This window comes from Vespula vulgaris, chromosome 12 (assembly GCF_905475345.1).
Source record: "Vespula vulgaris chromosome 12, iyVesVulg1.1, whole genome shotgun sequence".
Taxonomy (NCBI): domain Eukaryota; kingdom Metazoa; phylum Arthropoda; class Insecta; order Hymenoptera; family Vespidae; genus Vespula; species Vespula vulgaris.
Window position 1 is genome coordinate 4,872,452 of NC_066597.1, and position 25,049 is coordinate 4,897,500.

At 32.3% G+C, this 25,049-nt stretch overlaps 1 protein-coding gene and 1 long non-coding RNA gene across 3 annotated transcripts in view; both read right to left on the reverse strand.

The window, feature by feature from the left end:
• Positions 1 to 17: 17 nt before the first annotated feature.
• The window catches only part of LOC127067892 (DNA-directed RNA polymerases I, II, and III subunit RPABC3), a 66,961-nt gene continuing 41,929 nt past the window's right edge, over positions 18 to 25,049 (reverse strand). For both annotated transcript variants that reach the window (XM_051003290.1, XM_051003291.1), the window contains exon 4: positions 18 to 264. In XM_051003290.1, the coding sequence (XP_050859247.1) occupies positions 147 to 264 (118 nt within the window). In that variant the 3' untranslated portion in view covers positions 18 to 146. The remainder of the gene's footprint in view (positions 265 to 25,049) is intronic.
• Positions 4,930 to 20,279, reverse strand: LOC127067894 (uncharacterized). Its single transcript, XR_007782781.1, has 2 exons — positions 18,728 to 20,279; positions 4,930 to 16,384 (listed from the first exon to the last, which is right to left on the reverse strand). It is a non-coding gene; the product is annotated as an uncharacterized LOC127067894 (long non-coding RNA).

Sequence of the window (25,049 nt, forward strand, 5' to 3'; positions counted from 1 at the left end):
TAAAAACAGCGAATGAATAACAATCTTTCATGTATACTTTATTTCAGTCAATAAAAAATTGTAAAGTCTTTTCAAAGAACGAGAAGATAAAAATCTTCGTCGATAAGTTTGATCTATTTAGTAATCTATTTAGTAGTAAACGTAACTTAAAATGCAAGTTTCTTCATGAGCAGGTACATATGTTGATCAATCTCGAAACCATGTAAGTTATTTGCGTCACCCTGCAGTCTCATTAACAATCCACCGAAAGATACGTAGGCAGATCTGAAAAAGAAAGAAAACGAAAATCAGGTGTGTTTTTCGTAATTCAAAATATTGAATATAATACCATGAATATTTAATGTTTAAGATATATTAATTTTCTAACAGATTCCTCTATGTGTGTCTGTTTGTATATATATAATTTGTTTAAAATAATGTTATAAAATATTGGATATGATAATTTTTTGATATCATCAATATCTAATATCTAAGATATATTTATCTTTCTAATCTCCTTTTTTAACCTGTTTAATAATAATATTATAAAATAGTAAGATATTTGTATATCATTAATTTTTATTATTTAGTATATTCATCTTTATAATCTCTCTCTCTCTCTCTCTCTCTCTCTCTCTCTCTCTTTCTCTTTCTCTCTAAATGTTTAAAATAGTATTATAAAATTAAATATGATAAGATTTTTTGATACAATTATTATTCGAAGTATATTCATATTCCTAACTTATCTTTCTAATATATTTATATCATTGTTAAATATAATATTATTAATAACATTATTATTATTATTATTATTATTATTATTATTATTTATATATTAGGAATACAAAGCTAAGAATTCTTTTTTGTAACAAATATCGTTCCTAATATAATCATAAGATACTTTAAATCAGACATGTATTTTTTTTTTCAAATCTGTGTGATCACATTATTCTTCTTTTTTATTTCTTTTTTCATGAAAAAACATTAATTTTTATCATGGTTAGTGAGCTTTTTCCATTCGGCGCCAATTTGCGAACGTCATAATTGCAGTGCCGATAGCGGTCGTGATTATAATTTTATCCACACAACCAGCTAACCACACTGCCAACATGCCGATCGCAATGAAATGAAAATTGTCCTCCTATTTCAAAGTGAAATTTATCTTTCTCATCGAAATTTTCTTGTCACACACGTTGCTCATCTTTCTTCTCTGTCGTTACCTGTAACAGACTATTCGAACAAGTTCCTACGTTATTTTATTTGTTGGTAGGATATTTATAATATCATTACTTTATTTTCTACTCATTTTCTATACTCATTTCTCATTCATATACATGTATACACGTGTTTTTTTTGTACACAAGCATACACGCATGTATGTATGTATAATTAGATATAATCCATGATGTATGTATGTATGTATGTATGTGTATATTTATATATAAACGTTTATTTTATTTTAACATATATAAATATAAGCTATAAAGCTACATATATAATTATACAAAGTGAGTATTCCTTCCTCCGCCATTATTTTTTTTTTTCACAAGAAAAAAAGAGAGACAAAAAGAAGACGAGGAATGCAAACTCATCATAAGATGAGGATAAAAAAGATAAAGAAATACAACAATAACAAGATAACTGATAGAATAACAAGAAAATATGTGAGAGGGGTATCACGAAAATTATTTTACCCCGCAATTAACCTCAATTCGTACGTCAAGAAGGTTAAGTAACAACGGTTACCGTTCGTTCGACTGCGGCCATATAATTGTACGAACGTAACGATCGAAATGATTCGTAACGATTACACAATCGTGATATTACAATTGTACATATATTTGTACATGTATGGATATATATAATATATAATATATATTATATATTGCGTGTATATATATATATGTGTGTGTGTGTATGTATGTATGAATGTACGTTGTCGAAGGAAGAGACTCTAAATTTACATGTACATATATATGTATCTTGTACGACGTTTTCTCTCTTTCTCTTTTTCTCTAACATCTACCTGGAACGAGATCAAACAAAGATGGGGAAGGGGGTAAAGAGAAGAAAAAGAAAGAGAAGGAGAAGAAGAAGAGAGGTTAGGTTAGCCAAATATTCGAGTGCATTGAATTTTGCAACGTCTCTCTTCATGTGTAGACCTTAACCTTAAAACTATTACACTCTCATCTAACACAGACTATTCCGTTTCTAATTAAGCAACGAGCCACGCATTTGGCACGGTTTTATAACCGTAAAGAAATTTTCACAAATCGAAATAGAAGTGTTAATTTTATGCGACGATTTTCATTTGACATTTGCACGATTACTTTTGATATAATGAGTTGCTAATTACGAAAGTGACTGAAGTTGTATTATTATTACTTTTCTTCCGAATGGTTTCATATTATTATTATTATTAGTATTATTATTAGTATCATCATCATCATCATCATCATTATTATTATTATTTAAAAACGATGTAATACGAAGTGATAAATATCATTTTTACATATTTTGGTCTTATGCCATTTTCATATATAATGGTACATAAATATATAAAATTATATATTATTAATTGTTATTTATATTATATATATATTACTATATTATTAATATATATTTATTTTTTAATAATCATTTAAATATACATAATATATAATTATATATATATTATATATATAATATATATTATAAATTATATATATATATATAAATCGATGGCTAATTAACAATCTATTGACAATCAAAGAAATTTTACAATCTTATAGAAAAAGAAATTATTATATCAAGTTTGATGATGATGATAACAAAGATAAAAAGCTTCGATGATAGCGTTACTATATTCTTCACTTAACGATCTTCGATATAATCGTAAGACAGAACTCTATCCATTAAAAATTACGTTCGCACCATTTCCTCTTCAATAACGAGAAATGTTGTCCTTATGTGCCCTTCTTCTATAGGATTATATACGATTATATTCGCGTGATAGCATTAACGTATATATATATATATATGTGTGTATATATATACGTTATATGATAATACGTGTGTATATGATAATACAAATACTAGGTATTAAAATGAACGATATCGAGTAACAATAAAAATATTAATTCTCTAATCACTCTCTGATGATCTAACCATAATCTAAATTAAAGGATCGTTCAAAATGAATTGATACGTGCCGCGATAATAAAAGAAAAAGAAAATATGTATACGTATGTGTAATCCTTTCTTTTTTAATTTCTCTCATGATCTTCTATCTATAAATTTGTAAATATAATATTTTGTTTTGAAAAATGAAATCTCTTTTTTCGTTTTGTATAAAAAAAAAAAGATAGTCTAATTTAATCACGAATTTTATTCGCAAAGAAAAAATAATAAAGAAAAATATAACGAAAGATTTGTATTAAAAACGAAAAAAGAAATATATTTATATAAATATATCCTTTCGCAATCTTTATTTCTAAATGTAATCCTTTGAAAAAATAGAATCTCTTTTTATTTTGTATACAACTCTTGAAAATATATATAGAGATAACAAAGAAAAAAAAAAAAGAGAGAAAAGAAAAAGAAAAAGAAAAAGTTTAATCATTTAATCGCGAAATTTATTCGTAAAATAAACGAAAATATGACGAAAGATTTGCATTATGTATGTATATAAGAGATATTATATATGTATATAATATATATATATATATGTATATAAGAGAGGGAGTTTTTCCTATCAAACGACCTTGCTCTCAGAAATTTCTGGCAGCACGAGGCCATCCATCTGTTAGCCGTTAAGGGCCAATTATTTTTAACCAAATATTTTCTCGTGGAATTCTCTGCCACATTTCTCTCAGCCGATAGAATTCTCAGTCGCCCATTTTGCCGATGCTGCGTCGTCGTCATTTTTTTTCTTTTTTTGGTCAGCTTTTATTATTGTATTATAAAATACAATCGCGCGTTATTCTTTTATCGATCGAATAAATTGAAATTGAAATATTATTTAAAGTTAAATATTATTCTTATTATAGAATATTACTTAAAATTAGAAACAAATAAGGCAATGTTCGATAAGATTGAAAGAAAATTAAAAACAATTATATAAGAGGAAGGATGAAAAGAAAAAAACAAAACAGAAGTGATACGTGATCGCGATAAATGTAACGAATAAAAATATTCAATGATCTAATTTTACGAAAAAGAAAAAAAGTTTGAAAAAATTTTCTTTACGATTTATCCGAATTAACGCGTTGAAAAGTAATTTTTGCATAAATCGCTATACATCATATTCGTCTTATATCTTTTATAATGATTTTTAGATAAAAGATATTGAAGAGAGATATTGAAGAATTTATTTTTTATATCCGACTTTTCAATTCAATTAAAAAGTATATTTATAATCGTTCAAATGTCACGAATAAAATCTTAAAAATGTTTTTAATAGAATTTGATAAATCAATTACTGTCGATTAAACTTGTTGAGATTGAAATCGAATCATATTCACAAAATGATAATGTTTAAGAGAATCTCTTTTGTAGATATATTTTTAATTTGAAATAATAGCAATAATAGATATTTCGTTAATATTCGCGATGTGTTGGTGATAAGAGACGAGACATGAAATGAATTGTGATCAGTGAGTGGTATGATTTTTATTATTTGACTACAATAATTTCGATGTTTGTATTCTTATCGTTAAATCAAACATAATGATGACAAATAACGTAAGAGATTCGAAAAAATGATTCTCAGGAACGCCTCTAGTTTAATATATACATACATATATATATATATATATATATATATGTATATATATATTTTTTCTTTTTAATTAAAAATTCGAGAAATTTCTTATAGAAAATCGATTTTCGAATGAAACAAATTATCATTAGAAGAATTTTGCGAAAGATTCTCAAATAATTAATAAACGTAAGCTTTTCTAAGCGTATTAGTTTTTTTTTTTTTTTTTTTTTTTTTTACTTTTAATGTCATTATTACAAATGTATGTTTTACGTAATGTAAGAACCGAAGTGTGAAACAAAATGAATAGATAACGCAATGAAAGCTGTAGATAGAAAGATATTGGCTTTGAAACTTGATGATTCGAAATTATCGAATGAAAATGTATGTGACGATATTCATAGAGCATCTAATTATTATATTACAATATATATATATATATATACCGTATTTAATATTAAATATATATATATATATATATATATATATATATAGTTACAATTATATTACAAAACTTTACAATCATAAAAATATACACTTTTACGTATATATCGATACATCATCGACGTAAATATCTAATTATTATAAATATTAAATATAGATAGAAAAATTTGGAAAACTTTTTAAGTCCAAATAACAAATTAATTTCAAATTAACATTTGCATAGATAAATAGAGATCTTACGTCTCGATGATAATCGTTTCGTTGTTCCTTTTTCTTTTTTATGTTAGAAAATTTGCATCTAAAATTTGCGACAATATAAAACGATTCTTTCTTCTTATCTTATTTATTTATTTATTTATTTATTTATTTATTTTTTTCTTTTCTTAATAACGTATTTTTATCCAATATTTTTTATGGATTAAGTCACACAGATAATATCGTTAAAAACGACGACGACGACGACGATGGCGACGGTGACGAAGAAGAAGAAGAAGAAGAAGAAGAAGAAGAAGAAGAAGATATAGATAATGTTGTGACGCCCGTTATTAGCCGGTGATAATTGCACGTTGTTGAGGGGTTGAGTCTTCATTGGGATGAAGCGTACGAGGTCAAAGACTCGAATCAAGATGTACACGCAGTCTCTGCCCTCGTTGTTCATCACGTTCACGTTCCGGACTTCGTCATTAAAATCGTTGATTCTCGATTCTTCGTTATCATCGTTCGTTGCCTTAATTTTTTTTCTTTTTTTCTTATCCTTATTTTTCTTCTTCAGATACAAATCCTTTCTCGCAATATTTTTTTTTTGTTTTCTTACGATAAATATTAATTTTAATTAAAGTAATTTAACGTTTCACACTTTTTGGTTTTTCTTTTTTTTTTTTTAGGTTTTCCGTTGGTGTATATATAATATAATACATAAAAAATTATATCATTGCATCGATAATCAGATCGTATTAATTCAATGCTTTCATGTCATTTTTTTCAAAAGAAGAAAACAAAGAACTGATTCGTCAATTTGTACTTTCTTAAGTTGAATGAAAATGAAAAGAAATGTGGAGTTATTGATAATGACCAAATGTACAGATATATATATCTTTGTTTAAATATATATAAAATGATAAATTTGATATCTACATGCAATCAAGCTACGATTTGATCGACGATAAAATTATCACATTCAATACAACCAAAGCTATCGTAAATTATATCTACGATAACGAGAACGGTAAACATGCAAAAGAAAATGCATCTAATTAATGGATCGACAAACTTTCACAACGCTACACGTGTTTATGAATCACAAATTTTATATTCCAAAGTAATAATATTTTCAACCGAATCAGATCGTATAAAAATATCATATATAATACGATCAACATTTACTATTCGTTCAACATCGTTCAATTATTCGATTTAAACGATTCAAAGATATTTTTCGCGCCAAGCGAAAAGTTGCGTGTACAGAGCGTATCACTGCATATAATTTTCTTGAGAAATTCAAACGAAATAATACAAAATCGTGTTTACACGATATCTGAATTAATCAAAAGTTTTTCAAGCAGAATTGAAAATTTATTAATTTGAATAATAATCTTTATTCTCTTTTCCATTCTTTCTTTCTTTTTTTTTTTCTTGAGTGTAATTACCGCCATTTTTTAAGCCATTAATTTTTAAACATCGAAAGAAAAAAAAAAGAAAGAAAAAAGAAAAAAGAAAAAAAAGAAAATCAGAAAAAAAAGAAAGAAAGAAAATGCTGGAATCTTTTTCTTTCTCTTTTTTCCTCCCTCTCTCTCTCTCTCTCCCTCTCTCTCTCTCTCTCTCTCTCTCTCTCTCTTTCTCTTCGGTTTCTTTCTTCCGTACACTTAAAGTGCCGAAAGGAGCAGCATCGACGTCGAGGACCATCAATGGTGGCGGCGACAGGAGAGATGTCGTACCAGATAGTGCATTTACAGTATTCAGGGCCCGTGTAAACGCGCATCTGGCACGAGCCCCAACTGCCCTGTTAATCTCTTATTCGTTCGCTTCCATTTGCTTGTGCTCTTTTCTTTACCTCTCTTTCTCTCTTTTTCTCTTTCTGTATGAATCTAGTTTTCTCTCACCATCTCGTAGTTCCATCACTCTTTTATCCTTTTCATTTGCCATTTAATTTCTCACCTGTTACTTTAGTGTTTACTCTCTTCTTTCTAACCCTCTCCCATCATCCCCTCCCTCTCTGTTATATTTCAAATCTTTTTCAAAGTTTTTTTTTTCTTCATAATTTCCTTCGAGCTGTGATCTCGATTAAACGAATCAAAATTGATTGGTTTCTTCCTTTTTTTTTCTTTCTTTCTTTCTTTTTTTTTGTGAAAATTCATTCGATTTAATAATATCACGGTATAAAGATAATATAATTTCGTTTGGAGTTAATAAGAAAGAAAAAAATAAAAGTGAATTGAAGGATACTTCTATATTATTGATTCGTTTGCCTGCGATTTAATAATAATATCACAGACGTCGAAATAATTTATTTGATTCTACGTACTGTACAGATTAATTCGATGATATTTTTCTACAGGCTTCTCTGTTTTAATAATACTGTCAGAAGGATCAATTTTAATAATATCGTTTTTTCTATACTTCCAATGTATGGATGTATCCTTTCCAATGTAAAATAAATTATTATTTCCTTTTTTCGTTGTTTCACAGACTACAGACAATAAAAGTATTGGTTTATTATACTTTTTATGTGTATAGTCGATTTAAACGACACGTTATTTATATATCTTTGCATATCTATACACACACACGCACATATATATATATATATATATATATATATATATATCGATAAGAATAGCAATTCGTTCTTTTTTTGTTGTTGTTTTTGCGAGTTTTAAGAGCGTCTAGAAAATTACTGTAGAAAAATAGCAAGCGTTTCGTTCGCTCGTTTATACCAGTTAAAATTTTCACCCTGTCGGTAGTCAAAGAGTACACCCAGCTCACACTACTAAAAAGCCCGCAAACACGGTGAAATCGCGTGACAAATTCCAATTGTTTCAACGAATAGGTACGCCATCAACGAGTGAGTAATTACTTTTCGCGTCACAACGTTCACTATACGTGTTCGAGATGTTTGAAAGCTCGTAAACGAAGCATCAACAGACTTTGAAATATTCTTCGAATGTGTTTCTGCCACGTTGTTTTATCACTTCAACGATACTTTTTTTCTTTCTTTCTTTCTGTTTTTCTCTCTCTCTTTGTCTCTCTCTCTCTCTCTCTCTCTCTCTTTATCTCAAGTGCACGTGCACTTTTCGATTATTCATAATTGCCATGTAAAATTTATCGAAACTCTCGAACGATTTTCCCTCTTTTCTGTCATCGTTCATTTAAAAAAATTCGAAGAATCATTAGAAGATAGATCATAGTTATAAGAAATTAAAGTACATCATTTTATCTCTTCGTTACTCTTATCGAAGATATAATTTAAGAAGAAGAAGAAAAAGAAAAGAAGAAAAGTATTTTATTTCTAACTGTCTGTGACTCTGTCTGTGTATTCGTGCGTGTAAATCTTTTTTTTTTTCAAATATTATCGAAGATATACAATGCATAATTCGAATACTTATGTATCTTTATCTCCGTATTCTTATTCCCAAATTTTGTTTTCACCTAACGAACAAAATTGGAATAATTCTCGAGGAGTTATAACTTGTAAAAAAAAGAAAGAAAGAAATAAAAAACAAAAAATAAAAAATAAATAAATAAATGAATGAATGAATAAATCAACAAATAAATAAATACTTTATATCTTGTTGTGTTCTTTTTTTTTTGTTTTCCCACAAATTTTATTTTCCCTTCGTTGAAGTAACAAAAAACCGAACACGATATATGTCCCTCTGGTTTGACGGTACTCGCACGTAACGAAAGTTCAGGGAAAGAAAATTTTTTTACCGAAATGGTGTCAGCTGATGCTATTTTCTTCTCGACAAAGCGCGCAACGAGAAGACGACGTTCTAATAATAATCTCAACTAAACTCTCCCTGGTACCTGAACGACGTATTCGCATTGGCTTGTCTCTCTTTCTCTTTTTCTTTGTCTGTTTCTAAACCCTACCTTTCTACTCGTAACAAGAAATAAATGATGAAAAAGAAGAAAAAAAAGAAAAAAAAATATCAAAAACATCTTTCGTTGCTCAACCATTCTCGTATAGGAGATATATTTTTGATACGTCATTGAATCGATAAAAAAAAATGGTCATTAAGAGAATGCAACACGCCTAATGCACTCATCTAACAAGTCATTAACAAAATGGACGAACGACCGTAATTAATCTTATCGGACGATATCCGAATGAATTTTAATTATCTAAAAGTTTCTCGAGGATAATAAAGTCAATCAGTTAATTAAAACTTTCTCTTCGATGATTTCCTTTCTTAATTACGTTTACGTTTAATATTCGTCGTTTATTGAAATTCTTATTGATCGAATAAACGTCTCTCTCTCTCTCTCTCTCTCTCTCTCTCTCTCTATCTTTCTCTCTCTTTCTCTCTTTCTCTTCGTCTTTCTCTCTTGATCTTAGATACGAAACGAAGGAAAATTCGATTTCGTTGAATTTATAATCCCATCGACAATTTCACACCGCGGTCTAGTTCGCAATACGTACACTCGGACTGACGTAAATGCAGTTCTCTTGAATCGGTTGCATAAACACAAACAAGAGAGGGCACCTTTTGCAAAGAGAACTTCCCGGAGCTCTCTTAATAAGCTGGATGCCGACCAAAGTGAACACACTCCATCTATGAAATATATGTTTGTCTTTAACATATACGTATGTATCTTTATCTAGTCGAGACCACACCTCGAAGAAGACAACCTTCTATTTTCCTATCATCTCCTATCATAAAAACTTTATATTATATTTAATATAACAAATATAATATATCTCAATCTTTGTTTTAATCAATGTCATCTTATACGTCGAACAAGAAAGAAAAAGAAAGAGAAAGAAGATAAATGCGTTATCTTACAAATTTTCAATAGGATATTTCATTATATTCTTATTCGATTCGAAAAAAAAAAGAAAAATAAATAAATAAATAAAAAAAGAGGAAAAAAGAAAAAAAAAATGGCCGTTATTCATGGCGTTCGAGTTCACAGTTCCGCGGTGTAACTCGGTTACACAATCGTGTTCACGACCTTGGACCATACATCATCATCAACTCTACACATTCGCACGTACGCACGCACATTTATAACACATACATATATGGAATCACATAGCACACGACACAATCTAACGAAATAAGCTAATACTGTAATAAAACTAATGATCGCGCGTACTTTACAATTGCTATTTTGTATCGTCCGAGAAATGATCGATCAATGACGACGGAGACGACGATGACGATGACGTACGATGATGAAGAAGCAGAAAAAGAAAAAAAAAAAAGAAAAAAGACCCCTTTTACATTCCATACGTCGCGATCCAATTGTTACGTTGCTGACGATATTATACAGTTGCGACCTTCAGAGGGAGACTACGAGAATGATATGTTAAAATAAAACGTTTAGAAACTCGCGGAAGAAAGACATGAATATCGAACGTGAAGATGATCGACTCTTTCTCTCTCTCTCTCTCTCTCTCTCTCTCTCTCTCTCTCTTTCTCTCTCTCTTTCGTAAACTACGTCGTCGAAATTTACGTAACAAAGAAGTGCATCCGGCGTGACCGGCACGATCGAACTCTGTATTCCGATCGTTCTATTTTTCTTTCGATTATGCGTCTCAAACGAAACACTTTTCCGATTCGTCAGTAATTTACAAAAAAAAAGAATATTTTATATTTATATATATATATATATAGAGAGAGAGAGAAGGATCGAACGTGTTTGATAACAATGGTAATAAAAAAAATTGCGAGTATTTGAAAACAAAGTAATAAAAAATGTATATATCACGTAGTAAATAATACGAAAGAAAAAAGAATAACGAGAAAGAAAGAAAGAAAGAAAGAAAGAAAGAAAGAAACACGTAATCGTGTTTGTATTTTCTTTCGTGGTACAAATTTTAAGAGATAAATGTATCGTAAAAAATTGCGAAGAATTTTTGATAGCCGAGAACGAAATCGATTCTAAGTTCGACAGGTCGATATCGAGTTTCAAATATTGCGCGTTGGTGCGAATTTTCGTCGAGTACGATTGAACAAGACGCAAACTTAGACAACATACAGCGAAAGAAAAATAAATATCATGAATACGAACATGTAAACGTGCACGCACAATATATACACACAGATACACCCACACATACACACACACACATATATACACACAAATGTTGAAACGATAAAATTGTTTCGTTCGTCGTATATACGACGAAAGAGTATGAAGCGTGAATGATTTGAAAATATGAATCCGACATGATAATGATCGATGGATCAATCGAAGAATAATAATGAATATTACGTCATTTTCTATATAATGAAAATTCTAGAAAATGTTCTCTCTTAGTTATGTAAAATCTTGGCTTAGCTTAAACGTTTTTATAATAGTCTATTAATTTCGATACACATACACGCACAAACACACACATTCGTCGAAAAAGAAATAAATCTTTTGTAATTTCTTGGATAAAACGTAACATTGCTTTTTTTCTCTTATTCTCTTTCTTTCGTTTTTCATTTTAAACACGAACGTAAGTGGCTTCTATTATTATCGAGGTTCAAAGAAATTTCACAATGTAACATAGGAATATCATTTCTCGATGCATAATTGAAAGATATAATAACCGAGATCCTTCATATAACTTGGTGTTAATGTATGAATGCATTTATATTCTTATCTGAGAAAAACGAAAGAAAGAGAGATACAGAGAAAGAAAGAAAGAGAGAGAGAGAGAGGAAAGGAAAAGACGTTAAGAGAAGAAATCGTACCACGGTTACATCGTCGTAAAAATAAGATCGTAATAAAAGCATTCTTATCTTATCCTCGATCGACTTTTAGATCGCGACGTAAAGTCTGTATTTTAACCTTCGTTCGAGATTTGATTTGTATAAATCATGATTCGAACTAACTTTGAATGAAGAAATTGAAATCAATGAAACGTGATGCAAATCTAGAAACAACCGAAAAAAAGAAAGGAAAAAAAAGCAAAGTAAAAGAAACGGATAAATAACAATTAATTGCAACGATCATTCACAAAAGAATTCCCTTTATCGATGCCATAATTTATGTAATAACATATCTATATAAAACACCACACTATTATTAACTCGTACACCCATAGACATTCGATTGATAATCGCGTTCATAACAAATCATAATAAATAATAGACGAAAAACAAAATTATATTTTCAAATGGAAATTACGCGGATATATGAAAGGAATTTGGCCGCTCCTAACGCAACACAACAGAACAATAACAACACATCATCGTAAGGATTATATACGATGAGAATGATGATTCGCGTCGCATGATCGCGACGTAAAAGAAGAAGAAGAAAAAAAAGCGATCTTTTCCTTTGACTCTTTTATCAACACGGAGACATCTCTGTTTTTCATTCACTACTATTATACTACTACCATTGATTATTATTAATATTAATATCAATATCAATATTAATATTATTATATTACTATTACTACTATATCGACAATACGACACTGTTCATTAATATGTTTTATTCAATTAAACGAGGAATAATTCCGCGGATGCGCGTAACGGGTGACGACTAGTCAACGACTAGAGACAGAGACCATACCGTCGAATCGACTAGACTCTATCTAGGCTAGAGGAAAAGCTAGAGGCGACAACAGGATTCTAGAGAGAGAGAGAGAGAGAGAGAGAGAGAGAGAGAGAGAGAGAGAGAACTACTACGTAAGTACGTAACATCGTGGCGCACGCTTCGCGGGATTGCACAATACACTAACTATTATGTACATCGCGTAACTTAGCATTTCCCAAAGATAAGTCAAAAAGAAGTTCTATGTCGAAAAGAAAAATCTTCAAAATCCTCCTCCTCTCTCCTTCTTCTTCTTCATCTACTAGAAAACTACCTCTTCAAATTTATTATCCCTCTTAGCTATCGTTTCCGTGCCAACTGTGACGAGAACGACAAGGATGGTGATTCGAGTCGCTAAAATCGGGATCAAGAGAGAAAGAAAGAGAGAGAAAGAGAGAAAGAGATAGAGATAGATAGAAGATTGCTGCACGCGAGATATATATCTCTTCGAAGCTCCCCCTCCTCGTACATCCCTTGGCTTTCATCCAAAACACATCCTCTACTTCTACTTCTACTTCTTCACACGAAACTCTATTTTACTCTGCACCAAAGTACGTCTTTTTGATCATCATTTTTCTCTATTTTTTTAACGATTCACGGACGATCAAGGACGAGAGCAATTAGATTTTATAAACGATTTCTATAAAAACTGAAATATTTCTTTATAATCTCTTTTTCGCAGTTGAATCGAATTATCATCGATGGATATCTCGTTTATCGATAATACAATTTTAGTTTAATCATTGCTAACGAGTAATTTAGTTATTAGTAATTTAGTAATTTTATTTAGATCGATCGAAATGGAAATAATAAATTAATTATCATGATTTGTTCATAACAATGTTATATTCATTAGTATTAACGATTTCTTCTTACGATCTCTATTAAAGATAGATCGTAAAACTTTTTCTTTCGTTTCACTCAATAACAAATTTTAATAATAGTTAAAATATCTTAAATATCGATTTAATTAGAAACAAATTTTCTAGGTCACGTTCGATTTAATATCATTATTCTATTAATCTAATTCTAATGAATTCGCGTTTGAGAAAATGTTTTATTAGATACCGCGATAACTTGCGAACTTTAAATTCATTAAATATCGAATAAAATATATCGTTAGCGAGTTAGATTCGTGATTTTGCAGTTTAGTATGATTTAGAAATAATCTATGACGAGTCTTTGTCTGTATCTGTCTGTCTGTCTGATTCACGTTGATTATCCCTAAGACAAATTAATTAAGCTAATACGAGAAGATAAACAAATTCATTCGCGTGAAAGTCGAGATAATGTTTAAAAAAAAAGATCCAAAAGAGAAAAAACTTATTTTTTTTTGCGTGTAAGGGAAAAATCGAGCTTTCCTTTTTCGTCTTTCTTTTTCTTTTTTTTTTTCGTGCAATTTTTTTTCTTTCTTTTTTTTTTCTTCTTTCTTTCTTTCTTTCTTTCGAAGATACTTTGATCGTCGCGAACGAACGCACGTGGGAATTGTTTGTAACGCATGATCATCGTCACCCTTTCTAGACCGAGCAAAGCTAACACACATACACGCACATATACGCGCGCGTTCGAAAACACGCACACACGTCAGTGCACACGCACACGCAGACGTACACGTACACGCACATGGCGGTAACGCTTGTAATTGGACCACTTTGCGGGCTAAACGAGCTTAACGATCGATTCTGCCTTCCGACGTTGATACACATCGCGTGTTCACGATCTTCCGACGAGTGAAATTAATGACATAAAGCTCGTCGAGCATCTCGAATACAATACGTTTACTCTTTACATTTTTCTATCCCATCCCTTTAATTTCGAAAGACAAAAAGAGAGAGAGAGAGAGAGAGAGAGAGAGAGAGAGAGAGAGAAGAAACTCTATATCCTAGAGTTAAAAATCCGATGAATGTTTCAAGAACGTACAAAAGAAAAAGAAGAAGAAGAAAAAAAAAAAAGAGTTCGCGTGTAATTCTAACGATAATCTTTAACGATAATTTTTCCCTTGATTTCGAATTGAACACGGTACGACGTTGGAAATTGGAAGGGGCACATACTTTTACGAAAGGGTCGTCAACGTTATCAGAAATATATCGTTTAAGAAGAAACCTACCAATAAAAATACGATATGGAATAAGAAAGATTGATCGAGATTCGCTAGGAAGAAAAAAAAAGAAAGAAAAAGATAGATGAACGGGTAAATGAATGGATAGATAAATAAAAAGATAAATAGGTAAGAAGAATCGAGAGAAATAATTTCTTTGATACTAAAACTCGATCTATCTAACTAACGAAACCAACTAATCTCGAATAGATTTCAAATCCTCGAAAATACACGTTTCGATTCGTTTAAGAAAACACAAGCGTTGCCTTCTCGGCGACGTCGCGGACCGAACTAGAAGGCGAACGCAACGTAGAGCTTCGATGTTGCGCTTGGCTGAAGTTTCTCTCTCTTTCTCTCTCTCTCTCTCTCTCTCTCTCTTTTTCTTAAAGGGACACACTCTCTTTCTCGAGACGAGAAGTAGTTTGCGTTACACAACGTGTTGGCCGAAAAAGCTGTGCCAAGTTGCGTGGCTCTGGGCCATCATCGTGAGCACGTATAACATACGAAGGCAAACACGTAACCTCGAATCGTCAGAGGGTCTCTTTAAAACACATATATATTAAGTTTTTGCGTATGTATTATGTACATACGTGAACGAAAAAGTAGAAGTAGAAGAAGAAGACGAAGAGAAGAAACCTCATTCTCCTACTCTCCTAGAAGCTCGTACCGACTACCTCGTATTTTCGATCTATGCCAAGGGGGTTGCGAATGTACGAATGCAGTGGGGGGGAAAAGTATGCTTGCGAAAAACGTCCAGGGTTATTATTTCATACTCGATTCTCTTTTTAAAGAGTATTCTATTCTCATTTATCGTTTATATATTATTATTCTTTTTATTCTTATTCTCTCATTTTTATTTTTACTTTTTACATTTATTTATTTTTCTTTCCTTTTTGTTTCCTTCTTGTTTCCTGTTCTACTCTCTTCTGATTTCTTTATCTTCTCCTTCTTTTTTTTTCTTTTCTTCTTCTTCTTCTTCTTCTTTTTTTTTTTTAAATAATTGCATTGCACTAGGAAATTTGATGTTGTCTAGCTTGAGAGAGTAGAAATAGTGAGGGATAAAGTGGTGAACTAAAAAGGGTAGGCCGATTACGAGAAATTCCTTCGAGTGTCTATTATCGGATCCGGGCGGCTCTAGTGGTTTTGCAATATCACTCTCGTATCTCGAGGATCGTTTGCTAACGTCGCGTTTTAATGTCCAAGGCTGCGATCTTTTTTTTTTTTCTTTTTCTTTTTATTCTTCTTTTTGGCTAGGTACACTTGCGACTACCGCCGTCGCGTGATTCTTTCTTTGATTCTTCTCTTTCTTTTTCTATTTCCTTTGTTTTTTTCTGCAAGATCGACCGATTTTATCGTTTGATTTATTAGATCTAACGAAAAGTTTTCCATTTTATTCACAACATTATTTATTTATTTTAAAGAATAATTTACATTCTAAGCGGACGAAACTTTTTTCAGAGATATAATATTCCGAATTGAGAACGAGATCGCTACGGTCAAATGGAAGTTTGCATTTTTAAGTGTTTCGAGTTTATTAAAATAAAAATAAAAAAAATAAAAAAGAAGAGAAGTAACATTAAAGTATTGGATTGACCTAAAATGTCACAATTTTTAGTATTTTTCGATATTTTTTACTATAAATAATAATGAGTGAATTTGTTCTTTATCTTTTATTTATTTCTTTCTTTCTTCTTTTTTTTTTTTTTTAACGAATTTGCAATTTCTTTTTTTCTCAATAGTTTTCACCGTATATAGCGATACATACGTTACATGCAAATAACTCTCTCAGTATTTTCCAATATTTTTTTATTACTATGCAGTAAAAAAAATATATATATATATATATATATATATATATATATATATATCGGAAGATATTGAAAATTCCGAGATGAATAAATCCGAGATTAATAAATACAAAAATACTGAAAATTTCAATATTACTTATTGAACAAGCCAATATTTGCTAAAATTTCGTTAAACGATGATAATATTAAAAGAACTGTTTTAAGATTACTTTTTTAAATATCAATTAATTCCTACACTTTCAAAGAGACATTTTTTCTCTAAAAAGAAAGATGCTTATAGAGTGGTAGTACAACATGAAACGGTTAAATATAAATGGCCAGTTACCGAACGAACGCGAGAAACGATTGGCATTCTCGCTACGCTTTATCGTCGAACGAGAAGATAATACCGTAATTTAGTTTGCGTGGAAATTAATTCTGAACGGCGTGTACGTGGCGCTTGACGTTCCTATGTATGCATGCATGATGTATGTATGTACGTATGTATGTACGTATGTATGTACGTATGTACGTATGTATGTGTATATTGTCGTTGGTCTACTTCAATGTAACTGATAACCGACTACAAGAATTGTGTTCTGTCTTGTATAATCGATTAATCGGTAAATCGAGAATTTTCTCATGCGCTTATTTTCTTTCAAAGATTTTTTTCCGAATTATTCATTGTATTTTCCTTTTTTCTTTTTTCTTTTCATTATATCTAGAGCGCAAAAAACATTTATTTCAATTGTTAATTACCGAGGATGCAAATTCATTCACAAGAAAGATTGAATATCTCTCACGATTAAAATATTGATGAATCATTTTGAGTATTCTTATTCTTTTTTTTTTTTCTTTTAAGTTTCTCTTTCTTCTTTTTTAAATATATAAGAAGAAAATATCGATGAAAATTATTTTTAATAATGAAAATAAATTTCTGATATAGACACGTTCAACGATTGAAAATTTAGCGTATAGACTGTATTTCTATCGGAGTTTATTGAAATATAAATAAATATAATTTTTTCGATTAAAATAAGCTCGGTCATTACGTTTTAAATTTCTATTTTAGATTTTCATTTGAGATTCTTGAGTTTATATAATATATTAACTTAACAAATCGACCCACAATATGTTTCCTTCCTCTCTCGTTATATCATATTTTTCTTTTTTTTCTTTTTGGTTCTTGACGGTCTACCTAATAATTACGTACATACCGTTGGGTACAGAGAAATGATCGATCGATAAACTCGAGATCGAAAGACTCGCTACGCCAACGTTAATGTCTTTTAAAGCATTTTTTAATTCCTGACACCATTATGATAACCTTTGTGAACATTTATAACGAATACTAATTATCGAAAGGGTAGCTCGTCACGACCCTGAATTGATCAAACTTATAACAATGGTAGCTTCATTATGTAAAAGCTTTGTGAAACTTTTATGTACATTTGTAAATTAATGCGAATCAAATATAGAGGCATCGCAAAGGAATCAACTTCTTTTTTCTATTTCTCTTTTCCATTTACGTCAGAGTTTTGACTTTTAATTTGTACGATGGTGATTCGATTCGCGACAATTGACCTTGAAATTCGATCGATTAAATAAATGACCACGACGCGTACGAATATAATCTAATCGATTCGTCGTTAATGCTCGATAAAACTGTTTTTTTTTTTTTTTCTAGAAAGAAAAAAATATCGACGGTTTATTAGAACGAGAAAAAAAAACGAGAAGAAACAAGGAAAAGAAAAGAAAAAAAGAAAAGAAAAGAAGAAAAAGAGGGAGAACGGACTTTCATTGAAGCCGTATTTCACACTGGATGTCATTAATCTCGGAATCACCATCGTACACGATGATGCTCGTAAAACAACTTTCTTAATCAACCATTCAACCGTTCGTGTTGTATGCCATAAGCAACGTCACCTGCATTCCGAGTGGCTCTTGTCAATATTCAGCGATGTAAAGCGACGACGATTATCGTTCCGATCAACGTGGGAGGTGGGTGTTTCTATATGGAAGAAGAGTACGGGTTAAGGATTCATTTTACAATGAGAAGAAGAAGAAATCAGAGAGAGAGAGAGAGAGAGAGAGAGAGTGTGAAAAAGAGAGAGGGAGAGAAAGGAGGGGAAATAGACGAATTGTGCAAATTTGTCAAGAATGAAAAAAGAAAGAAAGTAAAAGGAGAAAAGAAAGAAAGAAAAGGAAAATAATGAATGAAAAAAATTGAAAAAAAGAAGATTGGAATGGAGTGTCTGAGTTTTCGTATCTCTTTGGCCAGGTGGTCCCTGTGGAAGCTGTTTGATCGTTTTAAACTTGGCTGCAACACGTCGTCCTCATCTCCACCGTTACCTCTTGTTATAAATATACACAGAAAGAGATAAAGAGATAGAAAAAGGGAGACGAAAGACGTCGGAGAGACAAAAATATATATATATATATATATATATATATTCACATACATGTACATACGTACATATACATTTACAAGTATATATATATATATGTATATACATATGTATCTGTCTCGTAAAGTCCATATCACACAACAGCGCCAAGGAAGAGTCCACACTAGATAGAGATAGAGATACAGACATGGACATAGACACATTAAAAAAAAAAATCTCGCATAGTGAGAGAGACAGAGATTGAGATAAATAGATAGATAGATAAATAGATAGATAGATAGATAGATAGATAGATAGATAGATAGATGGATAGAGAGAGAAACACACACAGACACAGAAAGAGAACTGACACACACTCGCGTGACGAAAAAGTTTACTCCCGTGGCCGACATTTCTAGGCGAGGACGACGACGAAGAAGAGACGAGGAACGCGAAGGTGGTAATAGAGCAGCAGTAGCACGGCTATGAAGTAGGAGGAGGAGGAGGAGGAGGAGGAGGAGGAGGAGGAGGAGGAAGAGAAGGAGGTATACTCGTATGGTACGAGAGGAGTGAAGAGAAGAGGAGAGAATGCGGGATGGGACGGAACGGGACTGAGAATCGCCTGGCTGCCCTTCCTCTTCGTTACCACTTTTGTGTGCGTGTATGAATGTATATGTGCGCGAGCGCACGCTTATCGTCGACGTAACGCGCGCGTAGGACCTTGTCGTTCGCTCCGGAATGGACGGAAATAAGAAACGTATCGAATCGAGAGTGAGTAAGTGAGTGAGTGAGCGAGAGAGAGAAAGAGAGAGAGAGAGAGAGAGAAATAGAGAGAGAGAGAAAGAGAGAGGTTGCTCGCACCTGCGCGTCACCGCGTGTCGTCGTTGTCGTCGTCGTCGTCGTCGTCGTCGTCGTTGTCGTTGTCGTTGTCGTTGTCGTTAATGTCGTTGTCGTCTTCTCGTCTCTCCCGACTAGTGCGCAAGTGTATGTCTGTCTTTCTCTCTCTCTCTGTGTACACGCGTCTACCTCCCCACCATTTTGCTCGCTTTAACCTCCCACCACACTAGAGACTACGACCACCACTAACTTCCCCTTACCTGCTGCTACCTTCTCCCCTCCCCTCTAACTCCCCTTCACGCTTTTGACGTGAACCACCAATACTATCGTACTAAAATACACGGCGGACTCTCGTCCATTTTACATGGAGTTTGAGCCACCCACTACTACTCTATCTACCACCACCATTGGTCGCCGAGTCGATTATCGTCTCGAGAACCCTTCCAGAGAGTATACCATGAGTGGTAGAGGACGAGCGTCTGTGTGTGTGAAGAGGGAGAGTGAGAGGGAGAGAGAGGGAAGGGGAGAGAGAGAGAGAGAGAGAGAGAGAGAGCTTACACGCGGCTTGTTCGCATAATGGCCGACCCGAGTGACCACCACCAAACGCGATACTTCGTCAGGATTATGTAACCTGAGAGAGAAAGAGAGAAAAAGATAAAGAGAGGGGGACAGAGAGAGAGAAAGAGAGATATGGACAAAAACAGCAGACAGAAAGAGATATGGACGATGAAGATATGTCTAGCTAGAAATGTTATATTTGTTGTGTGTGTATATCTGTGTGATTGTGTATTTCTGTCTGTCTGTTTTCTCTATGTGGAAAGCAGGAAACGAACTACTTTTTCCGCGTCAAAACGATCACAGATATGCGTTCCTTTTTTCTGGCATGTTATTTTTGGCAAGAGAGAAAAATAGAGAGAAAAAGAGAGAGGGGGAGAGAGAGAGAGAGAGAGAGAGAGAGAGAGAGAGATTGATCAATAAATAATTCGTTTCTATAACGCCGAGGGTCGAAGATAATTGATTTGTTTTGTATTTATTATACACGTTTAGAATCATCGTCTATTGATGAATTATACATGCACGAGTATTATCATCGATTGATTATCACAAATATATTATTTAATAAAATTCATTTGAATATTTTCTTTTTGTTATTAATAACAAATGTATTATATATATGTTATTTTGTTTATATTTGTATATTATTTTTATTCACAAATTTATTATTTTTAAGAAAAGGTACGATTTAGGCCGATCGACCACTTGAATCGTAACTTTTGTTCACATAAGCGTGTTATTATAAAAAAGCACAAACACGCACGCAAAAGAAAAACAAAAATTTATAACAAAAAGATTGCTCACGTGCGCGCGCGTGTGCGAGTATGTTAGTAGTAGTTTTCTTAAATATCAAAGGACTAGGTTGAATAATAAATTATATAAAAATTTATACCAAACAGGAAATGTAACATAAATTATTTTAAGTAGGATGATTTTGGCAAGTCTACTATATTAACGAATATCTTCTCTCTCTCTCTCTCTCTCTCTCTCTCTCTCTTTCTCTCTCTCTCCCTTCTCTCTCCTTTCCTTTTACTATTCTGAAGCTTTTACTAATTGTTCAAATAAAATATATAATCTAATCTCGGAGAATTTATTTTTATCGTTTTCCTCTTTTCATCGAAGGTTATGCCTCCGTGGTTAATCTTTACGATCGGTATTACAAAATGAGATACTCGATAAGACACATTTCGTGGTTAAAGATATCCGAATTTGGCTTGGTGACAACTGTGTCGTGTGCAGTTGCTAAAGAGAGGAAGAAAAAAAAGACAAAAAGAGAGAGAGAGAGAGAGAGAGAGAGAGAGAGAGAGAGAGAGAGAGAAGCAAGGGATGGAGAAACAATTATAAAAAAAATATTTATCTAAAAATTTAGATATTATTGTATACATTTACATTCCTTGTAATGTTAATATTAATTTCAGGATAATTCATCGACATTCAAGTTTGTCAGACTTTAATTAAAACTTTCAAGATTTCTTTCGTAACATTTTACAAAGGCTCCATTACGTATACTTTCTAATAAGCATAAAGTTTAATATAAAAAAGTATAATAATAAATTTTCTTATACTTTTATATATATATATAAAGGTTATAAAAAATAGTAAATGAATATATTGATTAAAGTAAACATTGGCATGAGATGATCCTGTACAATTCAATTTTTGTTGATCGTTTAACAAAAGATTATATAACATAAAATTCATAGCAACAGAATTATTACAAATAAAACTGATATTTTCCAACGAACATTAGTCTAATTTTGTAATAACGTTACAAATTAAAAGAATATAAAGTAAGAATTAATATTGTGACGAATAATATTAATTAAATGACTTTATAAGATATAAAAGTCTGTCGCTACAAAGCTATATACCTTTATAAAGAATTATTCCATTTCATTACAAAAAAAAAAACAATATATATATACACGCACACACACGCACGCACACACACACACACACATATATATGTGTAATATCAAATAATAATAAGTGGTTACGTTACGAATAATTAATAAAAATAAAAATTAACCTTGAAAAGGATCTGTCACACGCAATAGGGTTTCTATTCTTGTGGGAAAGAAACAGAGAAAGAAATATAAAAAAACAGAGAGACAAAGAAAGAAACAAAGAGAAAGAGAAAGACAGAAAGAGAAAGAGAGAAAGAGAGAGAACGAGAGGGTGAGAGAAGCGCAACACGTGGCCCTCAACGCGACCTCGTTGATGTTTCTGACGTCGTCGTCGTCATCGTCGTCGTTGTCGTCGTTGTTGTCGTCGTCGTCGTTGTCGTTGATGTAGTATAAAAGCGTGTATAAAACGTGTAGTCGATTGTACGAATGCTGTCTGCGTGAAAAGGTCTCTAAGTATTGCACCAGAATCTCAATGTCACGGTTTCTAAAAGCTCGTGCGAGGAAGGACACGAATAAGATATATACCCAACGACGATTATTCTGGTATTAACGAATAAAATACTGTTTCGAAACAATTAAACCTATTGCTCTAACGAAATATATTTTAAAGAATGTTTTATTAAAGCAATGAAAATAATAACGTCAAATGAAATTTTAAAGAGAATGGTTAAAATACTTAGGCGTATCTGTATATGCAAGTAGTTAGAAGGAAAATATTGTAAATAGAAATGTAAACATGAAATTTGTTTGATTCGTTATATTATTCAGCTAAATTCTAATCGCTTGTTATCTATGCGTTTGTTGTATGGACAGGTGTAAACCTGTAAAAGTATTTCACTTAATGAAATGTGTCAAGGATATACATATTTATATATGTATATATGTATATATGTATGCATATATGTATGTCGGTCTTCTTCGAACGGCAACGACGACGTATAGAGAATTTTTTCAAAGATAATAAATTTTTATCGATCGTAGAATAATCCGTAGAAAAATATAATGTATATTAATAACAAAAGTATAGAATTTCATTAGAATACGTCGATGGATATTATTTTCTCTTATCGACATCTTGCACGGTCTGGTCTCTATGGTGATATGCGTGAGCTGTGACGTCAGTGGGTCTCCTCGTTTACAACCACCCGCCCACCACCCAATCCAACCTAACCGAACCGAATCGAATCGAACCCAATCCAATCCAATCCAAACGAACCCAAAAGCCAACTCCCAAAACTCTGTTTTCGAAGAAATCTGTTTAGTGAAAAATTTCGAGAAGACGGAAAATTTTCGATCATTATTTCTTCCTTGAACATCGTCGATCGTTACCAGACAGTTTAAATTTCCTCGAACTAGCAACTTCTAATGAGTCAGACATTCCTACGCAATTTAGATAAACGTCACGTAACAGACGAGAAGTGAAGTTACAAAAGACAATATTTTATCGTTGATAATTTAAACGTAAAGAATATCGAACGATTACATCGTAATAACTGAAAACCTTTTTAACATAAATTCTGAGATGATTTCATAAGTTTCATTTGACTAGATATGTACACATAATAAAATAATGAACTAACCCTTTCCATTATCAACAAATAAAAATCTTAATTACGTTCGAAGGGATGGGTTATCCATTAGGATCATCTTAGCGATACTAAAAAATCGAGACAAAATAAACTTCAAAGATATCGAGCAAACAATAACGCATTACCAGAAGACAAGACGAGACGAGACGAGACGAGACGAGACGAGACATGGTAGAGGAAGTACAGTGACGATAACAGCGACAATAACGACGACAACAATGACGATTAGAAACAAGAATCGATGATGATTCTCTTTACGGAAGGAAAGGCGAAACTTGCCTCGCCTCTTTTTTCAGATGATCTCATCCGTCCTCGACGAGTTCACTTCCTGTCAATCGACATGGTCGAACTCCAGACACGCAGCAAGCAAAGCACCGGCCAACAGCAATAGCAACAGCAGCGCCGACAATAGTAGGTAAGAGAGAGACCGAGAGAGAGAGAAAGAGAGAGAGAGAGAAACGTGTTGGACTCTTCCTCGTAGACCGAGAGCGAACAGAACAAACGAATGAGCTAGGAGTGGGGATAAAGCGCTGGTTTGCTCGACAGGGTATGACCTAATTTTACGTAGGTTGGCCTCTGGCTGTCTGACCTTTCCCCAGGAGTGTTCTTGACAAGGGTACGTGAACGAGTGTCGGGGAGAAGAGAGGAGAAGAGAAGAGAGGAGAGGAGAGGAGAGGAGAGGAGAAGAGAGCAGAGGAGAGGAGAGGAAAGAGAGATAGAGATAGAGATAGAGAGAGAGAGAGAGAGAGAGAGAGGCAGAGAGGAATACGGAGAGAAAGAGAGACAGACGAAGGATAGAAGGGAAAGGAATGAAAAAGAGAGAAAGATCGGACAGGCTCCATCTGGTAAGCCTGGTAATTTCACATAGGTCCATGGACACACAAACCGGTGGTGGAGGTTCACCAGGCAGGTTACGCGATTGCGAGGGGATAAATGGAACTAGGTCACCCCTGGGAACCAGAGAGAAAAAGAG